Source organism: Staurois parvus, unplaced genomic scaffold (assembly GCF_062004578.1).
Source record: "Staurois parvus isolate SC_StPar_1 unplaced genomic scaffold, SC_StPar_1.0 ptg001175l, whole genome shotgun sequence".
Classification (NCBI taxonomy): domain Eukaryota; kingdom Metazoa; phylum Chordata; class Amphibia; order Anura; family Ranidae; genus Staurois; species Staurois parvus.
Window position 1 is genome coordinate 480,001 of NW_028318971.1, and position 27,966 is coordinate 507,966.

At 45.8% G+C, this 27,966-nt stretch overlaps 1 protein-coding gene across 1 annotated transcript in view; it reads right to left on the reverse strand.

The window, feature by feature from the left end:
• Positions 1 to 27,966, reverse strand: part of SFRP5 (secreted frizzled related protein 5) — a 121,629-nt gene that overhangs the window by 37,216 nt on the left and 56,447 nt on the right. The window contains exon 2 of the mRNA XM_089659626.1: positions 15,449 to 15,526. Coding sequence (XP_089515752.1) covers positions 15,449 to 15,526 — 78 coding nt within the window. The remainder of the gene's footprint in view (positions 1 to 15,448; positions 15,527 to 27,966) is intronic.

The window sequence follows — 27,966 nt, forward strand, 5'->3', positions numbered from 1 at the left end:
ACATGCTGTGGTGTGTTTGGCCTGTGGAAGGGGTTGGTTAAGGAGTGGTTGGAGATTGGTCATGGGAGTTGGTGACCGGTGACACAGGTTCTGCTGGAGGGGTGGATCGGTTTCTCTATGGTCTACCTATCTCAGTGACAGGGACCCATCTTGGGGCTGACTGCACAGCAGAACCTTCCTATGGACTGGTCTGAACCATGGGTGTACCCGGACTCATGAACTATACAGTAGCTTCCCACCATGCCCTGTCAAAATGGACTGGGGCTGGACCACGGGTGTACAAGGACTCCCAACATATACAGCAGCTCCCCTTCATTCATCCATCAAAATATCCAAGTACACATGTGTAGGCAGGTGCCTACAATTCCAGCTGGGTATTGCATTTAAAGTCGATGTTTAGTCCTGTAATGGTTAACATGCTGTGGTGTGTCTGCCGTTTGGTCTGTGGATCATCCCGTAGCAGGGGGATTTAAGGAGAAAGAGGTTGGGCCAGGAGTGGTTGGAGATTGGTCTTGCGTGTGCAGATTGGTCATGGGAGTGGAGATTGGCCATAGGTGTGGAGATTGGTCATGGGTGTGGAGATTGGTCATGGGAGTGGAGATTGGTCATGGGTGTGGAGCATGGTCATGGGAGTGGAGCATGGTCATGGGACTGGAGATTGGTCATGGGAGTGGAGATTGCTCATGGGAGTGGAGATTGGTCATGGATGAGGAGATTGGTCATGGATGAGGAGATTGGTCATGGGTGTGGAGATTGGTCATGGGAGTGGAGATTGGTCATGGGTGTGGAGATTGGTCATGGGAGTGGAGATTGGTCATGGATGAGGAGATTGGTCATGGGAGTGGAGATTGGTCATGGGAGTGGAGATTGGCCATGGGAGTGGAGATTGGCCATGGGTGTGGAGATTGGTCATGGGAGTGGAGATTGGTCATGGGAGTGGAGATTGGTTATGGGAGTGGAGATTGGTCATGGGAGTGGAGATTGGCCATGGGAGTGGAGATTGGCCATGGGTGTGGAGATTGGTCATGGGAGTGGAGATTGGTCATGGGAGTGGAGATTGGTTATGGGAGTGGAGATTGGTCATGGGAGTGGAGATTGGTCATGGGTGTGGAGATTGGTCATGGGAGTGGAGATTGGTCATGGATGAGGAGATTGGTCATGGATGAGGAGATTGGTCATGGGAGTGGAGATTGGTCATGGGAGTGGAGATTGGTCATGGGAGTGGAGATTGGCCATGGGTGTGGAGATTGGTCATGGGAGTGGAGATTGGTCATGGGAGTGGAGATTGGTCATGGGTGTGGAGCATGGTCATGGGAGTGGAGATTGGTCATGGATGAGGAGATGGTCATGGGAGTGGAGATTGGTAATGGGAGTTAGTGGCCGGTGACAGAGGTCTTGTTGATGGGGTGGATTGGTTGCTGAATGGTCTACCCTTCTAAGCAGCAGAGACTCAAGTTAGGGCCCGCTGCATAGCAGAACCCTCCTATGGACTGGGCCTAGACCATGGGTGTATGAGGCCTTGTGAAGGGTACAGCAGCTTCCCTCCATGTCCTCGGGCTGAAGAGTACAATGTAACACATGGAAAGGACTGGTGGAAGAAAATCAGTGTTTCACATTATTTTTCCTCAAAATGGCATCGCAGTCAGTGCATAACAAGTGTCACTGGCAGGTGAGAAGACTGGGGTGGTGCCGGAGTAGTGTTTTGTCCCCCCCCCCCCCGGCGTCAGGGGGTGCTAACTCACCCATGAAGCAACAATAAAAATGAACAGAAGGCAGGCTTTGTTTACCCCCAATGGTAAGGCGTGATCACTGGATTCCAACATCATTCCTTCCCACATGGGAGAAAAATAGATTTTAAAAATATTCTTCCCAAATACATTGACATATATTTGAAATGCTACAATTTTGGCCGTATTCAGTATATTTTAAAAACAAAAATTAAATAAATAAATTTTATGTATATATAGAATAGCTGGGTCAACGCCCTGTCTGCATGGGGCCTAATGCAGGCCATAGACGGGTCGAACATCGGCCGATTTTTCAAACGATAAATGAAAAATCGGTCGTTCATTCAGCCGACGTTACCACCAACGGTTTAAAAAAATCGGCCGACTAAATCGTAAAGTTCACTCTATAACTTCTGTCCCTTGCAGGTCACGGCTCATGCGCCAATTTTTTATCATTAAAACGATCGGCCAATTTGGCCGTCATTGCCGGGAAAATCGTCCGTGAATTTTCCAACATGACCGATCATCTCAAAGTGCAAAAAAAAAGAAAAAACGGCCCACTAACCGTGCGATAATCGGCTGATTTTTTTTTTAGGCCGAAAAATCGACCGATTTTCGAACCGTCTATGGCCGGCATAAGGTGCCGTCACACCAACTGGATGCCATTCAGACTTGCGGTGCAACTTGCGAGTCGCAGACGTCTCTATGCAGGTCGCACCTGAAGGAGTTCTTCAGAAATCGGTGCGGCACCGACCAAGCGGGAATCTCACCGATAGGACTGCTGTCATTGCGGACAATAGGGTGCGGCCTGCAGCTCGCCTGGCATGGCAAATCGCATGGCAAGTCGCACCCGGGGTGTAAGGCGATGAGTGTTGGGGGGGGGGTTAAAAAGCTGGCGATTCAGGATGGAGTTTATAAACACCAGGAAAGGTCTGAGACTCGGCGATCAGAAACGGTCATCTGCGCGGCGAGGTTTTTTTTTTCCCCCCTTTAGTCTCCAGCAGATGTCGGCGGTGAAATGAAAGTATGTTGATTTTTATCATCGATCGAACACATAACTCCGGGCCGGTGGAGCCGCAACACGAACCGCATTGCTAACTGTCACATTCTGCCTTCCAGGAGCAAAAAAAAAAAAAAAACAAGACGCTGGCGGCTTGCCGCTGACTTCTCCGAGAGATTTAATGCGACACCCCGATGATCCCGTCCAATCACAGAGCATTCGTCTCACTGATTTATTTCTGCCGGGTCTTATGAGAAGTAAGCGATCGTTCACCTTCTACAGGATAATTATTTAACCTCTTAGTGACTGAGAGGAAATCCAATCCGAATGCGGAGAATGCAATTTTACAACCAAATTATTATTATTTATATTATTATTATTATTATATTTTTTTCTATTATTATTATTTCTATTATTCTATTATTATTTTTTTTTTCTATTATTATTATTATTTCTATTATTATTATTATATTTGTTTTCTATTATTATTTCTATTATTATATTATTATTATTTCTATTATTATTATTATTATATGTAAATTTGTTCTATTATTATTTTTCTATTATTTCTATTATTATATTTTTTTCTATTATTTCAATTATATTATTATTATTATAGATTGTAAGTTCCGAGGAGCAGGGCCCTCCTATCCCTCTTGTATTGAACTGTATTGTTGCTGTATTGTCTTCTGTTATATTGTAAAGCGCTGAGCAAAATGTTGATGCTATATAAATCCTATATAATAATAATAATAATTATTATTATTATTATATTTTTTTCCTATTATTATATTATTATAATTGTTTCTATTATTATTATTTCTATTATTATTATATATATTTTTCTATTATTATTATTTCTATTATTATTATTATTATATATATTTTTCTATTATTATTTTTCTATTATTATTATTATTGCTATTATTATTATATTTTGTATTATTATTATTTCTATTTGTATTATTATTAATATTATTATTATTATAATATATTATAAGCTCCGAGAATCAGGGCCCTCCTATCCCGCTTGTATTGAACTGTATTGTTGCTGTATTGTCTCCTGTTATATTGTAAAGTGCTGAGCAAACTGTTGGCGCCATAAATCCTGTATATTAATAATAATAATTATTATTATTATTATGATTATATTTTTCCTATTATTATTATTTCTATTATATTCTTATTATTTTTTGTATATTATTATTTCTATTATTATTATTATTTTTCTATTATTATTTCTATTATTATATTTTTTTCTATTATTTCTATTATTATTATTATTATAGATTGTAAGCTCCAAGGAGCAGGGCCCTCCTATCCCTCTTGTATTGAACTGTATTGTTGCTGCATTGTCTTCTGTTATATTGTAAAGCGCTGAGCAAACTGTTGGTGCTATATAAATCCTGTATAATAATAATAATTATTATTATTATTATTATATTTTTTCCTATTATTATTTCTATTATTATAATTTTTTCTATTATTTCTATTATTATTATATATATTTTTCTATTATTATTATTTCTATTATTATTATATTTTTTTTCTATTATTATTTTTCTATTATTATTATTATTATAATTATTATTGCTATTATTATTATTATTATATTTTGTATTATTATTATTTCTATTAGTATTATTATTATTATAATAGATTGTAAGTTCCAAGGATGAGGGCCCTCCTATCCCTCTTGTATTGAACTCTATTGTTGCTGTATTGTCTCCCGTTATATTGTAAAGCGCTGAGCAAACTGTTGGCGCCATAAATTCTGTATAATAATAATAATAATTAATATTATTATTATATTTTTCCTATTATTATTTCTATTATATTATTATTATTTTTTGTATATTATTATTTCTATTATTATTATTAAATATTTTTTCTATTATTATTTTTTTTCTATTATTATTATTTCTATTATTATTATTATATTTATTCTAATATTATATTTTTATTTTCTATTATTATTATTTTTTTATTATACAGGATTTTTATAGTGCCAACAGTTTACGCAGCACTTTACAATTCAAGGGCATATCATCACAAATCTGCCCATACTGTATCCTCACAGCATGTATTATAGCGTTTTGTTTTTTTTCAGGACAAATTGACCTTCATTGGGTGGTAAATGTTAATAGATATCTCCTGATGGTTATTATCCAATTATAAATCAATTAATTATTAATGATCATTATAACTACTAATGATGATTTTAATAATTAAAGATTAAGTGTATTAAATATTCATATTTTTATATAATTAGATTACTTTGATTATTAATGGTTATGATCAAATTATAAATCATCGATTCATTATAACGATACATATTAATGATGATATTAATAATTGCATATTGAATATATAAAATATTCATCATTATTCATTTCCATTATTAATGATTATTATCAAAAGTAAAAATGTGGAAAAAAATAGTGAAAAAAAAAAAAAAAACTTTTAAAATGTACTCTAAAGCCAGCTGTACGCGGGTCGAATTCCGAAAGAGTTTCTTCTTTTCTAAGAATTTTCCACCATTAGTGGACCACAGAAACGGACGATTTTTGTAACCAATCCCCTCCATATCATGTATTCAGGTGTTCCAATCCCCTCCCAATCATGTGATTCAGGTGTTCCAATCCCCTGGATACCATGTGATTCAGGTGTTCCAATCCCCTCAATACCATGTGATTCAGGTGTTCCAATCCCCTTGATACCATGTGATTCAGGTGTTCCAATCCCCTCAATACCATGTGATTCAGGTGTTCCAATCCCCTCGATACCATGTGATTCAAGTGTTCCAATCCCCTCAATACCATGTGATTCAGGTGTTCCAATCCCCTCCGTATCATGGGATTCAGGTGTTCCAATTCCCTCCGTATCATGGGATTCAGGTGTTCCAATCCCCTCCGTATCAAGTAATTTAGGTGTTCCAATTCCCTCTGTATCATGTGATTCAGGTGTTCCAATCCCCTCCGTATCATGGGATTCAGGTGTTCCAATCCCCTCCGTATCATGGGATTCAGGTGTTCCAATCCCCTCCGTATCATGGGATTCAGGTGTTCCAATCCCCTCCATATCATGGGATTCAGGTGTTCCAATCCCCTCCATATCATGAGATTCAGGTGTTCCAATCCCCTCCCAATCATGTGATTCAGGTGTTCCAATCCCCTCCCAATCATGTGATTCAGGTGTTCCAATCCCCTCCATATCATGTTATTCAGGTGCTCCAATCCCCTCCCAATCATGTGATTCAGGTAATCCAAGCCCCTCCCAATCATGTGATTCAGGTGTTCCAATCCTCTCCATATCATGTGATTCAGGTGTTCCAATCTCCTCCCAATGATGTGATTCAGGTGTTCCAATCCCCTCCCAATCATGTGATTCAGGTGTTCCAATCCCCTCCCAATCATGTGATTCAGGTGTTCCAATCCCCTCCATATCATGTTATTCAGGTGCTCCAATCCCCTCCCAATCATGTGATTCAGGTAATCCAATCCCCTCCCAATCATGTGATTCAGGTGTTCCAATCCTTTCCATATCATGTGATTCAGGTGTTCCAATCTCCTCCCAATGATGTGATTCAAGTGTTCCAAGCTCCTCCCAATCATGTGATTCAGGTGTTCCAATCCCCTACCAATCATGTGATTCAGGTGTTCCAATCCCCTCCATATCATGTGATTCAGGTGTTCCAATCCCCTCCATATCATGTGATTCAGGTGTTCCAATCTCCTCCATATCATGTGATTCAGGTGTTCCAATCCCCTCCCAATCATGTGATTCAGGTGTTCCAATCCTCTCCATATCATTTGATTCAGGTGCTCCAATCCCCTCCCAATCATGTGATTCAGGTAATCCAATCCCCTCCCAATCATGTGATTCAGGTGTTCCAATCCTCTCCATATCATGTGATTCAGGTGTTCCAATCTCCTCCCAATGATGTGATTCAGGTGTTCCAAGCTCCTCCCAATCATGTGATTCAGGTGTTCAAATCCCCTCCATATCAAGTGATTCAGGTGTTCCAATTCCCTCCATATCATGGGATTCAGGTGTTCCAATCCCCTCCATATCATGGGATTCAGGTGTTCCAATCCCCTCCATATAATGGGATTCAGGTGTTCCAATTCCCTCCAAATCAAGTGATTCAGGTGTTCCAATTCCCTCCATATCATGTGATTCAGGTGTTCCAATTCCCTCCATATCATGTGATTCAGGTGTTCCAATCCCCTCCCAATCATGTGATTCAGGTGTTCCAATCCCCTCCATATCATGTGATACAGGTGTTCCAATCCCCTCCATATCATGGGATTCAGGTGTTTCAATCCCCTCCATATCATGGGATTCAGGTGTTCCAATACCCTCCCAATCATGTGATTCAGGTGTTCCAATCCCCTCCATATCATGGGATTCAGGTGTTCCAATCCCCTCCATATCATATTATTCAGGTGCTCCAATCCCCTCCCAATCATGTGATTCAGCTAATCTAATCCCCTCCCAATCATGTGATTCAGGTGTTACAATCCTTTCCATATCATGTGATTCAGGTGTTTCAATCTCCTCCCAATGATGTGATTCAAGTGTTCCAAGCTCCTCCCAATCATGTGATTCAGGTGTTCCAATCCCCTACCAATCATGTTATTCAGGTGTTCCAATCCTTTCCATATCATGTGATTCAGGTGTTCCAATCCCCTCCATATCATGTGATTCAGGTGTTCCAATCCCCTCAATACCATGTGATTCAGGTGTTCCAATCCCCTCGATACCATGTGATTCAGGTGTTCCAATCCCCTCGATACCATGTGATTCAGGTGTTCCAATCCCCTCCGTATCATGGGATTCAGGTGTTCCAATTCCCTCCGTATCATGGGATTCAGGTGTTCCAATCCCCTCCGTATCAAGTAATTTAGGTGTTCCAATTCCCTCCGTATCATGTGATTCAGGTGTTCCAATCCCCTCCGTATCATGGGATTCAGGTGTTCCAATCCCCTCCGTATCATGGGATTCAGGTGTTCCAATCCCCTCCGTTTCATGGGATTCAGGTGTTCCAATCCCCTCCATATCATGGGATTCAGGTGTTCCAATCCCCTCCCAATCATGTGATTCAGGTGTTCCAATCCCCTCCCAATCATGTGATTCAGGTGATCCAATCCCCTCCATATCATGTTATTCAGGTGCTCCAATCCCCTCCCAATCATGTGATTTAGGTAATCCAAGCCCCTCCCAATCATGTGATTCAGGTGTTCCAATCCTCTCCATATCATGTGATTCAGGTGTTCCAATCTCCTCCCAATGATGTGATTCAGGTGTTCCAATCCCCTCCCAATCATGTGGTTCAGGTGTTCCAATCCCCTCCCAATCATGTGATTCAGGTGTTCCAATCCCCTCCATATCATGTTATTCAGGTGCTCCAATCCCCTCCCAATCATGTGATTCAGGTAATCCAATCCCCTCCCAATCATGTGATTCAGGTGTTCCAATCCTTTCCATATCATGTGGTTCAGGTGTTCCAATCTCCTCCCAATGATGTGATTCAAGTGTTCCAAGCTCCTCCCAATCATGTGATTCAGGTGTTCCAATCCCCTCCATATCATGTGATTCAGGTGTTCCAATCCCCTCCATATCATGTGATTCAGGTGTTCCAATCCCCTCCCAATCATGTGATTCAGGTGCTCCTATCCCCTCCCAATCATGTGATTCAGGTGTTCCAAACCCCTCCATATCATGTGACTCAGGTGTTCCAATCCCCTTCCAATCATGTGACTCAGGTGTTCCAATCCCCTTCCAATCATGTGATTCAGGTGTTCCAATACCCCCCCATCATGTGATTCAGGTGTTCCAATCCCCTCTCAATCATGTGATTCAGGTGTTCCAATCCCCTCCATATCATGTGATTCAGGTGTTCCAATTCCCTCCATATCATGTGATTCAGGTTTTTCAATCCCCTCCCAATCATGTGATTCAGGTGTTCCAATCCCCTCCCAATCATGTGATTCAGGTGTTCCAATCCCCTCCATATCATGTTATTCAGGTGCTCCAATCCCCTCCCAATCATGTGATTCAGGTAATCCAAGCCCCTCCCAATCATGTGATTCAGGTGTTCCAATCCTCTCCATATCATGTGATTCAGGTGTTCCAATCTCCTCCCAATGATGTGATTCAGGTGTTCCAATCCCCTCCCAATCATGTGATTCAGGTGTTCCAATCCCCTCCCAATCATGTGATTCAGGTGTTGCAATCCCCTCCATATCATGTTATTCAGGTGCTCCAATCCCCTCCCAATCATGTGATTCAGGTAATCCAATCCCCTCCCAATCATGTGATTCAGGTGTTCCAATCCTTTCCATATCATGTGATTCAGGTGTTCCAATCTCCTCCCAATGATGTGATTCAAGTGTTCCAAGCTCCTCCCAATCATGTGATTCAGGTGTTCCAATCCCCTACCAATCATGTGATTCAGGTGTTCCAATCCCCTCCATATCATGTGATTCAGGTGTTCCAATCCCCTCCATATCATGTGATTCAGGTGTTCCAATCCCCTCCATATCATGTGATTCAGGTGTTCCAATCCCCTCCCAATCATGTGATTCAGGTGTTCCAATCCTCTCCATATCATGTGATTCAGGTGCTCCAATCCCCTCCCAATCATGTGATTCAGGTAATCCAATCCCCTCCCAATCATGTGATTTAGGTGTTCCAATCCTCTCCATATCATGTGATTCAGGTGTTCCAATCTCCTCCCAATGATGTGATTCAGGTGTTCCAAGCTCCTCCCAATCATGTGATTCAGGTGTTCCAATCCCCTCCATATCAAGTGATTCAGGTGTTCCAATTCCCTCCATATCATGGGATTCAGGTGTTCCAATCCCCTCCATATCATGGGATTCAGGTGTTCCAATCCCCTCCATATAATGGGATTCAGGTGTTCCAATCCCCTCCAAATCAAGTGATTCAGGTGTTCCAATTCCCTCCATATCATGTGATTCAGGTGTTCCAATTCCCTCCATATCATGTGATTCAGGTGTTCCAATCCCCTCCCAATCATGTGATTCAGGTGTTCCAATCCCCTCCATATCATGTGATACAGGTGTTCCAATCCCCTCCATATCATGGGATTCAGGTGTTTCAATCCCCTCCATATCATGGGATTCAGGTGTTCCAATACCCTCCCAATCATGTGATTCAGGTGTTCCAATCCCCTCCATATCATGGGATTCAGGTGTTCCAATCCCCTCCCACTCATGTGATTCAGGTGTTCTAATCCCCTCCCAATCATGTGATTCAGGTGTTCCAATCCCCTCCATATCATATTATTCAGGTGCTCCAATCCCCTCCCAATCATGTGATTCAGGTAATCTAATCCCCTCCCAATCATGTGATTCAGGTGTTCCAATCCTTTCCATATCATGTGATTCAGGTGTTCCAATCTCCTCCCAATGATGTGATTCAAGTGTTCCAAGCTCCTCCCAATCATGTGATTCAGGTGTTCCAAACCCCTCCATATCATGTGACTCAGGTGTTCCAATCCCCTTCCAATCATGTGACTCAGGTGTTCCAATCCCCTTCCAATCATGTGATTCAGGTGTTCCAATACCCCCCCATCATGTGATTCAGGTGTTCCAATCCCCTCTCAATCATGTGATTCAGGTGTTCCAATCCCCTCCATATCATGTGATTCAGGTGTTCCAATTCCCTCCATATCATGTGATTCAGGTTTTTCAATCCCCTCCCAATCATGTGATTCAGGTGTTCCAATCCCCTCCCAATCATGTGATTCAGGTGTTCCAATCCCCTCCATATCATGTTATTCAGGTGCTCCAATCCCCTCCCAATCATGTGATTCAGGTAATCCAAGCCCCTCCCAATCATGTGATTCAGGTGTTCCAATCCTCTCCATATCATGTGATTCAGGTGTTCCAATCTCCTCCCAATGATGTGATTCAGGTGTTCCAATCCCCTCCCAATCATGTGATTCAGGTGTTCCAATCCCCTCCCAATCATGTGATTCAGGTGTTCCAATCCCCTCCATATCATGTTATTCAGGTGCTCCAATCCCCTCCCAATCATGTGATTCAGGTAATCCAATCCCCTCCCAATCATGTGATTCAGGTGTTCCAATCCTTTCCATATCATGTGATTCAGGTGTTCCAATCTCCTCCCAATGATGTGATTCAAGTGTTCCAAGCTCCTCCCAATCATGTGATTCAGGTGTTCCAATCCCCTACCAATCATGTGATTCAGGTGTTCCAATCCCCTCCATATCATGTGATTCAGGTGTTCCAATCCCCTCCATATCATGTGATTCAGGTGTTCCAATCCCCTCCATATCATGTGATTCAGGTGTTCCAATCCCCTCCCAATCATGTGATTCAGGTGTTCCAATCCTCTCCATATCATGTGATTCAGGTGCTCCAATCCCCTCCCAATCATGTGATACAGGTAATCCAATCCCCTCCCAATCATGTGATTCAGGTGTTCCAATCCTCTCCATATCATGTGATTCAGGTGTTCCAATCTCCTCCCAATGATGTGATTCAGGTGTTCCAAGCTCCTCCCAATCATGTGATTCAGGTGTTCCAATCCCCTCCATATCAAGTGATTCAGGTGTTCCAATTCCCTCCATATCATGGGATTCAGGTGTTCCAATCCCCTCCATATCATGGGATTCAGGTGTTCCAATCCCCTCCATATAATGGGATTCAGGTGTTCCAATCCCCTCCAAATCAAGTGATTCAGGTGTTCCAATTCCCTCCATATCATGTGATTCAGGTGTTCCAATTCCCTCCATATCATGTGATTCAGGTGTTCCAATCCCCTCCCAATCATGTGATTCAGGTGTTCCAATCCCCTCCATATCATGTGATACAGGTGTTCCAATCCCCTCCATATCATGGGATTCAGGTGTTTCAATCCCCTCCATATCATGGGATTCAGGTGTTCCAATACCCTCCCAATCATGTGATTCAGGTGTTCCAATCCCCTCCATATCATGGGATTCAGGTGTTCCAATCCCCTCCCACTCATGTGATTCAGGTGTTCTAATCCCCTCCCAATCATGTGATTCAGGTGTTCCAATCCCCTCCATATCATATTATTCAGGTGCTCCAATCCCCTCCCAATCATGTGATTCAGGTAATCTAATCCCCTCCCAATCATGTGATTCAGGTGTTCCAATCCTTTCCATATCATGTGATTCAGGTGTTCCAATCTCCTCCCAATGATGTGATTCAAGTGTTCCAAGCTCCTCCCAATCATGTGATTCAGGTGTTCCAATCCCCTACCAATCATGTTATTCAGGTGTTCCAATCCTTTCCATATCATGTGATTCAGGTGTTCCAATCCCCTCCATATCATGTGATTCAGGTGTTCCAATCCCCTCAATACCATGTGATTCAGGTGTTCCAATCCCCTCGATACCATGTGATTCAGGTGTTCCAATCCCCTCATTACCATGTGATTCAGGTGTTCCAATCCCCTCCGTATCATGGGATTCAGGTGTTCCAATTCCCTCCGTATCATGGGATTCAGGTGTTCCAATCCCCTCCGTATCAAGTAATTTAGGTGTTCCAATTCCCTCCGTATCATGTGATTCAGGTGTTCCAATCCCCTCCGTATCATGGGAATCAGGTGTTCCAATCCCCTCCGTATCATGGGATTCAGGTGTTCCAATCCCCTCCGTATCATGGGATTCAGGTGTTCCAATCCCCTCCATATCATGGGATTCAGGTGTTCCAATCCCCTCCATATCATGAGATTCAGGTGTTCCAATCCCCTCCCAATCATGTGATTCAGGTGTTCCAATCCCCTCCCAATCATGTGATTCAGGTGTTCCAATCCCCTCCATATCATGTTATTCAGGTGCTCCAATCCCCTCCCAATCATGTGATTTAGGTAATCCAAGCCCCTCCCAATCATGTGATTCAGGTGTTCCAATCCTCTCCATATCATGTGATTCAGGTGTTCCAATCTCCTCCCAATGATGTGATTCAGGTGTTCCAATCCCCTCCCAATCATGTGGTTCAGGTGTTCCAATCCCCTCCCAATCATGTGATTCAGGTGTTCCAATCCCCTCCATATCATGTTATTCAGGTGCTCCAATCCCCTCCCAATCATGTGATTCAGGTAATCCAATCCTCTCCCAATCATGTGATTCAGGTGTTCCAATCCTTCCCATATCATGTGATTCAGGTGTTCCAATCTCCTCCCAATGGTGTGATTCAAGTGTTCCAAGCTCCTCCCAATCATGTGATTCAGGTGTTCCAATCCCCTCCATATCATGTGATTCAGGTGTTCCAATCCCCTCCATATCATGTGATTCAGGTGTTCCAATCCCCTCCCAATCATGTGATTCAGGTGCTCCTATCCCCTCCCAATCATGTGATTCAGGTGTTCCAAACCCCTCCATATCATGTGACTCAGGTGTTCCAATCCCCTTCCAATCATGTGACTCAGGTGTTCCAATCCCCTTCCAATCATGTGATTCAGGTGTTCCAATACCCCCCCATCATGTGATTCAGGTGTTCCAATCCCCTCTCAATCATGTGATTCAGGTGTTCCAATCCCCTCCATATCATGTGATTCAGGTGTTCCAATTCCCTCCATATCATGTGATTCAGGTTTTTCAATCCCCTCCCAATCATGTGATTCAGGTGTTCCAATCCCCTCCATATCATGTGATTTAGGTGTTCCAATCCCCTCCATGGACACAGGTGTATACAATCACGCCCCTAGGCATGCAGATGGCTTCTACAAACATTGGTGAAAGAATGGGTCGCTCTCAGGAGCTCAGTAACTCCAAGCGTGGTCCCGTGATAGGTGGCCACCTGGGCAATAAGTCCATCCGTGACATTTCCTGTCTAGTACATTTTTTTTGGGGGGGGGGGAGCATTGTGCTAGGATGGCGGATTGGGGGAATTTGTGTTGAAGGGGGGGGGGGTATTTGGAATGGAAGGTGAGCATTTGTGCTTGGTGGGGAAATTTTGTTTTTGTGTGGGGGGGATTGATGCTGGGGTCAAATGGGGAGAGAAAGGATTTTAACTGTGGAGGGGATAAGGGGGCCAAATTTGTGCTCAGAGGGGGGATTTCAGCGGGGGGTAGATTTGTACTGGGAGGGGAGATTTCAGCAGGGGGGTGGATTTTTACTGGGAGGTGGGATTTTAGCAGGGGGGGTGGATATGTACTAGGGGGGTGGATTTGTACTGGAAGGGGGGATTTCAGCAGGGGGGTGAATTTGTACTGGGAGGGGGGATTTCAGCAGGGGGTGGATTTGTACTGGAAGGGGGGATTTCAGTAGGGGGGGGGTGTATTTGTACTGGGAGGGGGGATTTCAGCGGGGGGTGGATTTCAGCAGGGGCGGTGGATTTGTACTGGGAGGGGGGATTTCAGCGGGGGGTGGATTTGTACTGGGAGGGGGGATTTCAGCAGGGGGTGGATTTGTACTGGGAGGGGGGATTTCAGCAGGGGCGGTAGATTTGTACTGGGAGGGGGGATTTCAGTAGGGGGTGGATTTGTACTGGGAGGGGGGATTTCAGCAGGGGCGGTGGATTTGTACTGGGAGGGGGGATTGCAGCAGGGCCGGTGGATTTGTACTGGGAGGGGGGATTTCAGCGGGGGGTGGATTTGTACTGGGAGGGGGGATTTCAGCGGGGGGTGGATTTGTACTGGGAGGGGGGATTTCAGCAGGGGGTGGATTTGTACTGGGAGGGGGGATTTCAGCAGGGGCGGTAGATTTGTACTGGGAGGGGGGATTTCAGTAGGGGTTGGATTTGTACTGGGAGGGGGGATTTCAGCAGGGGCGGTGGATTTGTACTGGGAGGGGGGATTGCAGCAGGGGCGGTGGATTTGTACTGGGAGGGGGGATTTCAGCGGGGGGTGGATTTGTACTGGGAGGGGGGATTTCAGCGGGGGGTGGATTTGTACTGGGAGGGTGGATTTCAGCAGGGGGGGTGTTTTGCATTTTTGCCGCATCTTTGATGCGTTTCGCATTATTTTTTTACTTGTTGCTAGGCAGATTAAAAAGCAAAATGCACCAAAAACTACATGCTTTTCTGCTGCGTCTCTATTGAAGTCTATAGAACCAAAAATGCAACATTTTGCGTTTAAAAAAAAGTCCCCGCCCCTTTTTCTGAAAAAAATGTGAACCCGTCCCATAGGAAATCATGTTAAATGGACAGGTGTGAACCTCGACCTAAAATCACAGACATGTAGTAGAATAACGTTTGGGTCTAAATTTATGAATTTCTTTTTAATATATGTTTTATAGCAAAAATCTATTTTTTTTTTATATTTTTTTTAGTACGTTTTATAGCAAATATCTATTTTTTTACATTTTTAATATATGTTTTAAAGCAAAATATCTATTTTTTTTTATTTTTTTAAATATATGTTTTATAGCAAACAATCTATTATTTAAATTTTTTTATATATGTTTTATAGCAAAAATCTATTTTTTTATTTATTTTTTAATTTTCCGTTTTTTTTTTTTTATTTATAGCTCAAAAAAACAGAGATGGTCAAATACCGCCACAAGAAAGCTCTCCGTGTGTGAAAAAAATGATCTAAATGTCATGTGTGTGTACAGGGTTGCATGACCGCGCAATTGCGCTGTATCGCAAAAAAAGGCCCTGGACATGGGGGGTAAATCTTTTGGAGGACAAGCGGTTAAACAAAAGCAAATATTTAATTTGCGACACAAAGTAACGAATTCCATACATGGACTTACCGAAGTCGCTGGCGCAGTACTGGACCCGCATGGTCTCGGATTTTTGCTCGATTTCGCACTGAGTGCAGATCTTGGTGACTGTAAGAGAGAACAACGTATCATGAATGTGAGAGCGGTGGGAGGCGGCCACAAATGGCGGATCTGTGCGTCAGGAAGAAGAATCGGCGAGGATGACTGCGGAGCGCATTAGCCGTCGTTTGCAGTAATGCGTGGCGCAGGCTCCCAGCGCACCGGTTCTACATCCATGTGTTTCCACAGTTGACCGGAGCCGTGCCGGGGGGGGAACCCACTTACTCCCCACTTACTGCGTCTGGAAAAATCCAAACTTTTCCCAAAAATAGTTTTGTTTTTTTTTGCTTTTGTTTCTGGAGATCCGGATGAGGGATACTTTGTATCATTCCTGGAGGAAGTCATGGCTTCCTTCATACAAAGTCCTTCTTAGAAACATGGGTTTGGTCGTTACATTGTGACAGTTTTTTTTTAAATCTCTTTTTTGGTTATTTAAACTCGGTTCCCACTTATGCAAATTCTGCAGCGCGACTACAGCGCCTTGAAAAAGTCTTCACCCCCCTTGAAATGTTCCCCGTGTTGTCGTGTGACAACCAGATCCATCAATGTATTGTATTGGGATTGGATGTGACAGACAAAGGGGCACATAATTGTAAATGGAAGGAAAATGAGAAATGGTTTTCAGCATTTGTGACCAATAAATCTGTGAAAAGTGTGGCGGCATTTGTATTCAGCCCCGTTTACTCTGATACCCCTAACTAAAATCTAGTGGAACCAATTGCCTTCATTTAGTAAATAGAGTCCCCCTGTGTGTCATGTGATCTCAGGATAAATCTAGCTAGTCTGTGAAGCCCTCAGAGGTTTGTTAGAGAACATTAGTGAACATACAGCATCATGAAGGCCAAGGAACACACCAGGCGGGTCAGGGATAAAGTTGTGGAGAAGTGTAAAGCAGGGTTAGGTTATAAAACAATCTCACAAGCTTTGACCATCTCCCGGAGCACTGTTCAATCCATCATCCGAAAATGGGAGGAGTACGGCACAACTGCCAACCTACCAAGACATGGCCGTCCATCTAAACTGACAGGCTGGGCAAGGAGAGCATTCATCAGAGAAGCAGCTTCGGAAACAGCGGATCACCGATCAACGGAAAGAGCCGAAGATGTCAGCTCGGTCATGTGATCAGCTGTGTCCAATCACAGCTGAACGCATGTAAATAGGGAAATGCTAGTTATCGGCATTCCTCTCCTCATTAGCTGTCACGCTGACAGAGGAGAGGAGAGCCGGTAATCGGCATTCATCAGAGGGGACATCTACACTGATCATCAGGGCACTGCTCAGTGTAGACCCATCAGTGCCACCTGTCAGTTCCCATCAATGCCACATATCAGTAGAAGTGCCTGGTAGGCAGGAAGGGGGTAGAAGTGCCCTGTAGGCAGGAAGGGGGTAGAAGTGCCCGGTGGGCAGGAAGGGGGTAGAAGTGCCCTGTAGGCAGGAAGGGGGTAGAAGTGCCGGGTAGGCAGGAAGGGGGTAGTAGTGCCCGGTAGGCAGGAAGGAGGTAGAAGTGCCCGGTGGGCAGGAAGGGGGTAGAAGTGCTCTGTAGGCAGGAATGGGGTAGAAGTGCCCTGTAGGCAGGAAGGGGGTAGAAGTGCCCGGTAGGCAGGAGGGGGTAGAAGTGCCCGGTAGGCAGGAAGGGGGTAGAAGTGCCCTGAAGGCAGGAAGGGGGTAGAAGTGCCCGGTAGGCAGGAAGGGGGTAGTAGTGCCCGGTAGGCAGGAAGGGGGTAGAAGTGCCCGGTGGGCAGGAAGGGGGTAGAAGTGCCCGGTAGGCAGGAAGGGGGTATAGGTGCCCTGTAGGCAGGAAGGGGGTAGAAGTGCCCTGTAGGCAGGAAGGGGGTAGAAGTGCCCGGTGGGCAGGAAGGGGGTAGAAGTGCCCGGTAGGCAGGAAGGGGGTAGAAGTGCCCGGGAGGCAGGAAGGGGGTAGAAGTGCCCGGGAGGCAGGAAGGGGGTAGCAGTTCCCGGGAGCAGGAAGGGGGTAGAAGTGCCCTGTAGGCAGGAAGGGGGTAGAAGTGCCTTGTGGGCAGGAAGGGGGTAGAAGTGCCCTGTGGGCAGGAAGGGGGTAGAAGTGCCCGGTGGGTAGGAAGTGGGTAGAAGTGCCCGGTAGGCAGGAAGGGGGTAGAAGTGCCCGGTGGGTAGGAAGGGGGTAGAAGTGTCCGGTAGGCAGGAAGGGGGTAGAAGTGCCCGGTAGGCAAGAAGGGGGTAGAAGTGCCGGTAGGCTGGAAGGGGGTATAAGTGCCCGGTGGGCAGGAAGGGGGTATAATTGCCCTGTAGGCAGGAAGGGGGTATAAGTGCCCGGTGGGCAGGAAGGGGGTAGAAGTGCCCGGTAGTTGCAATTTTGTTGTTTAATAAAGATGGCTACTATGGCCTTTTAGACTCCAATGCGGGTCAGCGTTGTTTGTGGTTTGGGGAGGTCAAAAGGGTAGGTGGGGGGGGGGTAAAAGTGTCAGAGCAGCCGTAATATCTCCAATACCTTAGTCATGGTCTTGACTCTTAGTAGCTCCTAATATTTTTCATGATGTCAGATTTTGGATATCGTTGTAGCGTAGGAAGTGACTGACCCCCAATTAAGGGACATTCTTCCCACTGACCCCCAATGTAAGGGACATTCTTCCCACTGACCCCCAATGTAAGGGACAATCTTCCCACTGACCCCCAATGTAAGGGACATTCTTCCCACTGACCACCAATGTAAGGGACATTCTTCCCACTGACCACCAATGTAAGGGGCATTCTTCCCACTGACCCCCAATGTAAGGGACATTCTTCCCACTGACCCCCAATGTAAGGGACATTCTTCCCACTGACCCCCCAATGTAAGGGACATTCTTCCCACTGACCCCCAATGTAAGGGACATTCTTCCCACTGACCCCCAATGTAAGGAACATTCTTCCCACTGACCCCCAATGTAAGGAACATTCTTCCCACTGACCACCAATGTAAGGGACATTCTTCCCACTGACCCTCAATGTAAGGGACATTCTTCCCACTGACCACCAATGTAAGGGACATTCTTCCCACTGACCACCAATGTAAGGGACATTCTTCCCACTGACCACCAATGTAAGGGACATTCTTCCCACTGACCACCAATGTAAGGGACATTCTTCCCACTGACCCTCAATGTATGGAGCATTCTTCCCACTGACCCCCAATGTAAGGGACATTCTTCCCACTGATCACCAATGTAAGGGACATTCTTCCCACTGACCCCCAATGTAAGGGACATTCTTCCCACTGACCCCCAATGTAAGGGACATTCTTCCCACTGACCCCCCAATGTAAGGGGCATTCTTCCCACTGCCCCCCAATGTAAGGGACATTCTTCCCACTGACCCCCAATGTAAGGGACATTCTTCCCACTGACCACCAATGTAAGGGACATTCTTCCCACTGACCCCCAATGTAAGGGACATTCTTCCCACTGACCCCCAATGTAAGGGACATTCTTCCCACTGACCCCCCAATGTAAGGGGCATTCTTCCCACTGCCCCCCAATGTAAGGGACATTCTTCCCACTGACCCCCAATGTAAGGGACATTCTTCCCACTGACCACCAATGTAAGGGACATTCTTCCCACTGACCCCCAATGTAAGGGGCATTCTTGCCACTGACCCCCCAATGTAAGGGACATTCTTCCCACTGACCCCCAATGTAAGGGACATTCTTCCCACTGACCCCCAATGTAAGGGACATTCTTCCCACTGACTCCCAATGTAAGGAACATTCTTCCCAATTTTTCTTTATTAAAAGTCTTGCAATCAATAAACATAAAATAATATACAGAATATAAAAAAAATAAATAATTATATATATATTTACAGCAAAACGAAAATAAACATAGCAAAATCTGCTGTCAGACAAAAGCAAACGTCTCATAAATGAACATGACATAATTGGAGAAATAATCGTACTACCACTCACATCACTACACCAGACATCAAACGTGTGATGTCAAGAAACCACCCCGCCCCCCTTATGCATGCAGCCCTTCTTCAAAAAAGATCTTAATCAACAAAAACTACGGGAGTGAAAAGAACAGTATAAGGAAAGAGCCCCTCACCCAGAGATGGACAGTTCACCAAAGGCAGGTCTGATATTCCTCCACGCCCTTATCCAGACCGCCCGAGGCTCTCTGCCCTTCTCAAGACCCCGAATCTTCCCAACCTCACCCAGAATATCGTGCACCACCACCTCTACAGGGAGGACTTTCTTCCGCAGGGTAATCTGACACCGTGCGTTCCATGTGAAGTAACGAACAACTATACTAACTAGAAAAAGTGTATCCAAATCAAAGTCCCAGTGAGCTGGGAATGCCCCGTACACCCACTCTGCATAACTCATGCGATAGAGAAAGGGGATGCCCAGAACCCTCCCCACCCTTTTATACACCTCTATGTTAAAGGGACACAGGAGCAGGAAGTGGTCCATAGACTCCACTTTACCAACACACTCTGCTCTAGGACAATCCCGATCATACACAGGGCAGTGCTTCAGGTTCCCTCTCACATAGAGCCTTCCATGGAAAGTGAGCCAGGCTTGATCCTTAAATTTCAAAGGGATTCTCTCCAAGTTAAACGCAGTCCCTCCCTCATTACGGAGCCTGGGCAATCCTTTAAGGCCAGTGACACACTGAAGCAGAAGCCAAAATCCTCTCCCCCAGAAGCTTCCTGGGAAGGGACCTGATATCCTCCACTGTCACCTGCCACTGCCGAAGTATTTTCAGACAACATAAGCCGGGAGCTTGCCATGTCGGACTCTCAGACTTTTCACTGGGCCGCCATCTTCCCAGCAATGCAGAAGAGGCCTAAACCAAGACTGAAAAATACCCACCCATCCCGGCGGGGTCTCTGCTAACATATTACCAAGATTGTACTTTAAAAAGAGCAAAGAAAAGAAAACTATCGGGTTGACCATTCCTAGGCCACCCTCCCGCCTGGACAGGTAAGTTACATTGCGTTTGATCAGGTTCAGCCTATTTCCCCATAACAGTTGGAAAAAACAGCTGTAGACCCTTGCATAGAGAGATACCGGCAAGATACAGACGAAGCTGACATATAAAAAGATCGGGATCAGGTAAGTTTTGATCAGGTCAACCCTCTCTCTCAAGGAAAGCCTCCATCTCTTCCAGCTTGCTACTTTGGCATTGGCATCCACCAACCTGATTTCCCAGTTTCTATGGCCATAGTCACCAGGACCAAATTTGATGCACAAAACTTTAATTTCCTGCTGGGGCTCTGGGAAGGCATCCGGAAGTTCGAAGCTTTCACCCTCCTCACCCATCCAGAAAACTTCACTCTTATAATGGTTGACTTTAGAGCCAGAAGCCTCTGTGTACTGCTCTATCACAGAGACCACCTCCTGCGCCTCCTCAGTCCCAGAGATAATAACAGACACATCATCAGCATAGGTCACGACCTTCAAAGGCGGCACACCAGCAATGCCCAGAGGCACCCCGCACAATTATGCGCCCTCTAGCCTTCTTACAAAGGGGTCGATTGCGAAAGCATATAGCAGGGGGCTCAAAGGACATCCCTGGCGCACACCAGAGCCGACCTCAAAAGGCCGCCCAACCCAACCATTAACAAGTGGGAAGCTCTCAGCCCCTCTATATAATGTCTTCAGCCAATCTATAAACCTCCCCTGCAGGCCGTATCTACCAAGCAGCAACCACAGATATTCATGATTCACTCGATCAAAAGCTTTTGCCTGATCCAATGCCAGCAAGTACTTTCTCCATCCAGCAGCCCTGCATCGTTCCAAAGCCTCCCGGATAGCCAAAACTGCTGAAAAGGTACTTCTACCTTGGACCAAACAGTGCTGATGGCTGGACAACAAATCGCCAAAAAAGAACCTTTGCCAAGATCTTTCTATCAACATTGAGAAGACTGATGGGGCGCCAGTTCTCAATCATTGAGGGGTCTTTACCTTTTGACAGAAGAATCACAGCGGATTGCCTCATGGAGGGAGGGAGCGAACCCTCTTCTAGACAGCTATTAAACATCTCGGCTAAAAAGGGAGCCAGAATGGACTTAAAACACTTGTAAAATTCAGCTGTCAATCCATCCGGCCCAGGCGATTTTTTGGTAGCCAGCTTGTCTATAGCATGAACTACCTCATCTGCTGAAATTGGTTCTGTCAAATTCATCAAAAGCAATGCACCATTTCCCAATCCTGGAGTAGAATCCAGAAAGCTTTCCATCCTGTCCCGGATAAGGTCCTTTCTTCCCAGGAGGTCTGCATAATACGACCCAAAGATCTCCAAGATCCCCGATCTGGACTTTATCAGGGAACCCGTACTGTCTTTCAGGCCAATGACCGTCTTAACTGCTACGCCTTGCTTACAGTTCTGGTAAGGATCAGGCGAGTGATATTTCCCATAATCCCTCTCCAGAACCAAGGAGGCATGCCGGTCGTATTGACACTTCCTAAGAAGAAGCTTCACTTCAGAGATCTCCCCTGGATCTCCTCCATACGAGACAAGACGATCAAGCTTCCTCCGCAAATGCTGGTAGGCAATATACATACCAAGCTGCTTCTTCTTACTTATGGCCTTGAAAAGTCCGATCGCCCTTTTGTTTCACAAGCTCCCACCACTCTGACTTACTGCTGCAAAAGTCCAGAATAGAAACCTGTGCCTGAAGAAAATCCTCAAAGGATTGTCTTACCTCTACATCTTCCAGGAGAGCCGAATTCAGTTTCCAGACACCCCTTCCCCTGGGTGGAGTGTCCGAGGCATTCAGAGTCACAGACAGCATACAGTGGTCAGAGAACTCCACCGCCTTCAACTCAGGAGTCGAGAAAGCAGAGTTCTCCTTTAAAAAAAAACTGTCTATCCTGCTCTGACTATTCCCTCTCTGAAATGTGAACCCCGTGCTGCTAGGGCAGTGCTTAATGTGCACATCTACCAGGCCTGCCTGTCTAACCAAATCTCTGAGAAAAACGCTATCATAACCCAGCCTGTCTATGGAGCCTCCCCTATCTATGGAGCCTCTCCTGTCTATGGAGCCTCTCCTGTCTATGGAGCCTCTCCTGTCTATGGAGCCTCTCCTGTCTATGGAGCCTCCCCTGTTTATGGAGCCTCCACTGTCTATGGAGCCTCTCCTGTCTATGGAGCCTCTACTGTCTATGGAGCCTCTCCTGTCTTCAGGCCTAATTATGGTGTTAAAGTCACCTCCAAAGACAACCTGCTGGGACGTAAAAAGGAAGGGCTTGATCTTTGTGAGGAGGCATTTCCTGCCCCATTTTGACTGCGGTCCATAGATATTGATCAGGCGCAGGTCCTGCCCCCTAACAGAGACGTCTAAGACCATGCATCTCCCCATTTCTACCTCAATTACCCGCCGGCACGTTACCATATCGGTTTTAAAAAGGACCGCAACTCCGCTGCAAGGTTCAGCCGCAAGAGACCAAAAGGAGGGACCACATCTCCACTCCCTTTTTGCTAGATAGACATCGGCCAATGTATTGAGCCAGGTCTCTTGCAAAAATAAAATCTCAGCATCAAACTCGCTGAGCAAAAATAAGGCCGTATCACGAGCTCTTGCAGATTTAATGCTGGCGACATTAATGGTCGCCACCTTTAACAGAGTGGGAACTGCCATCAGGATGATTGGGGTAGTCGTTTCTTAACCTCTACCACACTCTCATCACCCGAAACAGCTCTCTTCAGAGTACGTGACTCCCCCTCATCCATAGATGATAGAGAAATGGATATATCCGATACCATCTCATCACCTGACAAAACTGAAAAAGTATTGCCAAGAGGGACCCCTCCTGGATCTGATTCTGAGGAAGAGAGGACAGCTCTTCTCATCCTCCTCTTCTTCCTCTTCTCCTTCACCCTCTCCCACCCCTCATCAGCCGAATCCCCCCCCCAGGAGGTGAGACATGGGACATGGATACCCCTCCCTGAGCCCCATCCGGCACCCCCACAACCTCCTGACCACGTTTACGCTGACGGGGACAGGTACCGGAGGTGGAGTAGGCCGAGAGGGAAGATCCGCTAAACCCGCCCCCCCCAGCAGCTTCCGCCAGTCTGGAGGATCTATGTACTGTAGGATTAGGGACAGGAGGGACAGACTCAGGGGTGACATTACTGGGGGAAACACAATCTGACACAACAGACGGAACAGACACAGGAGGGGCAACTACAGTTTCCTCCCTAGCATCAGCTGCCTCATCCTCTTTATCCAGCCTCTGCAGCTCAGCCTCCAGTCCTGGCAGGTTGTGTAGTGCCTCTGGGCACAGACTGTATGGATGACCCAGCTGCTGGCACAAATTACACCGAATCTCGGTGCATTCTCTGGCCAAATGGCCAAAATCCTGGCACTTCTTGATGGTACAGGACGATTGTCAGGGATCCCCGCGGCGCTGGTCCCGGCGCAGGCGCAGTGCGCCGCTCTCTGCAGGGACGCGGGCACCAGTTCCTGGCCGACCGCGGCATTCAAGCTTGCGCATGCGCAGTAGGAACCGCGGTCGCGCGCCGGGCACCAATGACAGCGCAGGGCGCGACATTTAAACGGCCCTGAGCTGTCATTCAGTGCCTTCTGGTCTCTTCTGCATACCTATACCTGTGATCCTGTTTCCTGTAAGTTGCTGACCCGGATTGGACCTGACCCTTGCTGTATTCTCCCACTCTGACCCCTGGCTTGCCTGACCTCTCTCCTGGATGCCCCTTACTAGATCTGACCTCCTGTTGCTGACCTGGCGTGTGACCCGACTATTCTCTGCCCGCTGCTTTGTACCGCACCGACCCCACTGTTAACAACCCGGCTTGTCTGACTTTGCACCTGCTCATCCATCTATCCATCCATCCCACCGGGGTCTCCCGACCTCCTCACATCAGGCTCTTCCCCGTGGGAGCCCCTGGCGAATACCCCTACCACTGACAGGCGTTCTCAGGAGCCACGACCTGGTCTCGGGGTACTCCAAGTCCATCCCCACCATCAGGGGCTCTGGTGAACAAGTACTCTGGGGCTTAGACTCCGTGCTCTGGGAGCGCCTAATCAGTGGAGTGCTAGTGGTACCGCCAGGCGGTCCCTTACAACGATGCAAAATGACCTTTCTCTCCGCATTTGTTACAAACTTTAGGCTGACCCTGATAGAAAATGGTCAGCCTATCCCTCCCCAGAAAGGCTGAGCAGGGAAGATGCTGAACCACATTGCCCAGCACCCTCAATTGCAGTGACACTGTCCAGGCCCCTGTCCATATCCTATGCTCATCCAGGACCTTCCGCAGTGGTGTGAGGACCTCACCATGTCGGCATAGCCAAACTACTAAATCAGCCTCTGGTATGGATTCATTCCGGTCCAGGATTGTCACCGATTTTATCAAAGGCTGTCTGGAACCACCTTTGCCACCAAACCTTTCCACTGCTGAAGGCTCCTGCACCTCCTATATCTTTCCCAAAACAGGTCCAGGCCTTCAGGTTTTACAAATGACAAATCGTATTCATAGCTGCCTACTGGGCAGATCAACGCAAACACATCACAGGCTTTAAACCCCATCTCTAGAATCAACTCCGCCACCCTCCCCCTTACTGGTGGGTTCCCTTCCCCCTCCCACTTCAACTGAACAACATTCCTTCTCCTAACCCCACCAACCATCCCACCACCATGGTGATCATATCCCCCCTTATGTATTATACATGGTGATCATATCCCCCTTATGTATTATACATGGAGATCATATCCCCCCTTATGTATTATACATGGAGATCATATCCCCCCCCTTATGTATTATACATGGAGATCATATCCCTCCTTATGTATTATACATGGAGATCATATCCCCCTTATGTATTATACATGGAGATCATATCCCCCCTTATGTATTATACATGGAGATCATATCCCCCCTTATGTATTATACATGGAGATCATATCCCCCTTATGTATTATACATGGAGATCATATCCCCCTTATGTATTATACATGGAGATCATATCCCCCCTTATGTATTATACATGGAGATCATATCCCCCCCTTATGTATTATACATGGAGATCATATCCCCCCCTTATGTATTATACATGGAGATCATATCCCCCCTTATGTATTATACATGGAGATCATATCCCCCCTTATGTATTATACATGGAGATCATATCCCCCCCTTATGTATTATACATGGAGATCATATCCCCCCTTATGTATTATACATGGAGATCATATCCCCCCCTTATGTATTATACATGGAGATCATATCCCCCCTTATGTATTATACATGGAGATCATATCCCCCCTTATGTATTATACATGGAGATCATATCCCCCCCTTATGTATTATACATGGAGATCATATCCCCCCCTTATGTATTATACATGGAGATCATATCCCCCCCTTATGTATTATACATGGAGATCATATCCCCCCTTATGTATTATACATGGAGATCATATCCCCCCTTATGTATTATACATGGAGATCATATCCCCCTTAATCTCCTCTTCTCAGTACAGAATACATTCAGTTCCTCTAATCTCTCCTCATAGCTGATCTCCTCCATGCCTCGTATCAGTTTGGTTGTCCTTCTCTGTACTTCCTCCAGTTCCCCAATGTTCTTGCTGTGATTTGGAGCGCAGAACTATATTTAAAATATAAGAATGGATAACTAACTGTAATGTACAGCGCTGAGCGAACTATCGGTGCTTTATAAATACTGTATAATAATAATATAATAACTAAGCCTATTATGTACCAATGTGAAAGCTGCATCAGAAGACCCCCTCCCCCCCCCCCCCCCCAGTCAATGATTGATCTTTAGAATACTGTAATCGCCTTGTATAAGTATTCATCCCTTTTTTTTCACGTTTTTGTAGTGTTTCATCCTGGAATTTTTATAGATTTAATTGAGATATACAGAATTTTTTTTTTATTTGATGCAGACAAAAATAATTTTTCTTTCCATTTTAATATCCATCAAAGCTTGTTGAAGGATTGCCGTTTCCATTTATTGGTTTGGTACCTTTAGATTCCATAGCTTTGCTTTTCACCTTTTATTTTTGTTGTGGTTTCTCCGTCCTGTTATTGAATATCACAACTTTAGAAACAGCAAACTTGAGATTCCAAATAGAAAATACAGACTTTGTACAGCGCTGTGAAAAAAAGCTTCAAGTGGAACTCTTCCTATAAGGCCCTTTTCACACGAGCGAACCGATGGGGACTGCCTGTCCATTATTTTAGGCGAACCCGATTGGTCCATCTTTAGACTTCTATGGACCGGCGGGAGTCAGTGGACAATAGTCCGCTGACACCCGCTGGCATTTCTTCTGCTCCTGTATGCCAGGGGTGTCCAAACTGTGGCCTGAGGGCTGGATGTGACCCTTTGCTAGCCTTTTTCCGGCCCTTGGGGAACTATTCCTCCCAATAATATGAATCAGTATTCCTCCCACTGACACCAACAATAGGGCACTATTCCTCCCACTGACACCAACAATAGGGCACTATTCCTCCCACTGACACCAATGATGGGGCACTATTCCTCCCACTGACACCAATAATGGGGCACTATTCCTCCCACTGACACCAATGATGGGGCACTATTCCTCCCACTGACACCAATAATGGGGCACTATTCCTCCCACTGACACCAATGATGGGGCACTATTCCCCCCACTGACACCAATGATGGGGCACTATTCCTCCCACTGACACCAACAATAGGGCACTATTCCTCCCACTGACACCAATGATGGGACACTATTCCTCCCACTGATACCAATAATGGGGCACTATTCCTCCCACTGACACCAATGATGGGGCACTATTCCTCCCACTGACACCAATGATGGGGTACTATTCCTCCCACTGACACCAACAATAGGGCACTATTCCTCCCACTGACACCAATGATGGGACACTATTCCTCCCACTGATACCAATAATGGGGCACTATTCCTTCCACTGACACCAATGATGGGGCACTATTCCTCCTACTGACACCAACAAAAGGGCACTATTCCTCCCACTGATACCAATGATGGGGCACTATTCCTCCCACTGACACCAATGATGGGACACTATTCCTCCCACTGATACCAATAATGGGGCACTATTCCTCCCACTGATACCAATAATGGGGCACTATTCCTCCCACTGACACCAATGATGGGGCACTATTCCTCCCACTGACATTAATGATGGGGCACTATTCCTCCTACTGACACCAACAAAAGGGCACTATTCCTCCCACTGACACCAATGATGGGGCACTATTCCTCCTACTGACACCAACAAAAGGGCACTATTCCTCCCACTGACACCAATGATGGGGCACTATTCCTCCAACTAATACCTATAATGGGGCACTATTCCTCCCACTGACACCAACAATGGGGCACTATTCCTCCCACTGACACCAATGATGGGGCACTATTCCTCCCACTGACACCAATGATGGGGCACTATTCCTCCCACTGACACCAATGATGGGGCACTATTCCTCCCAC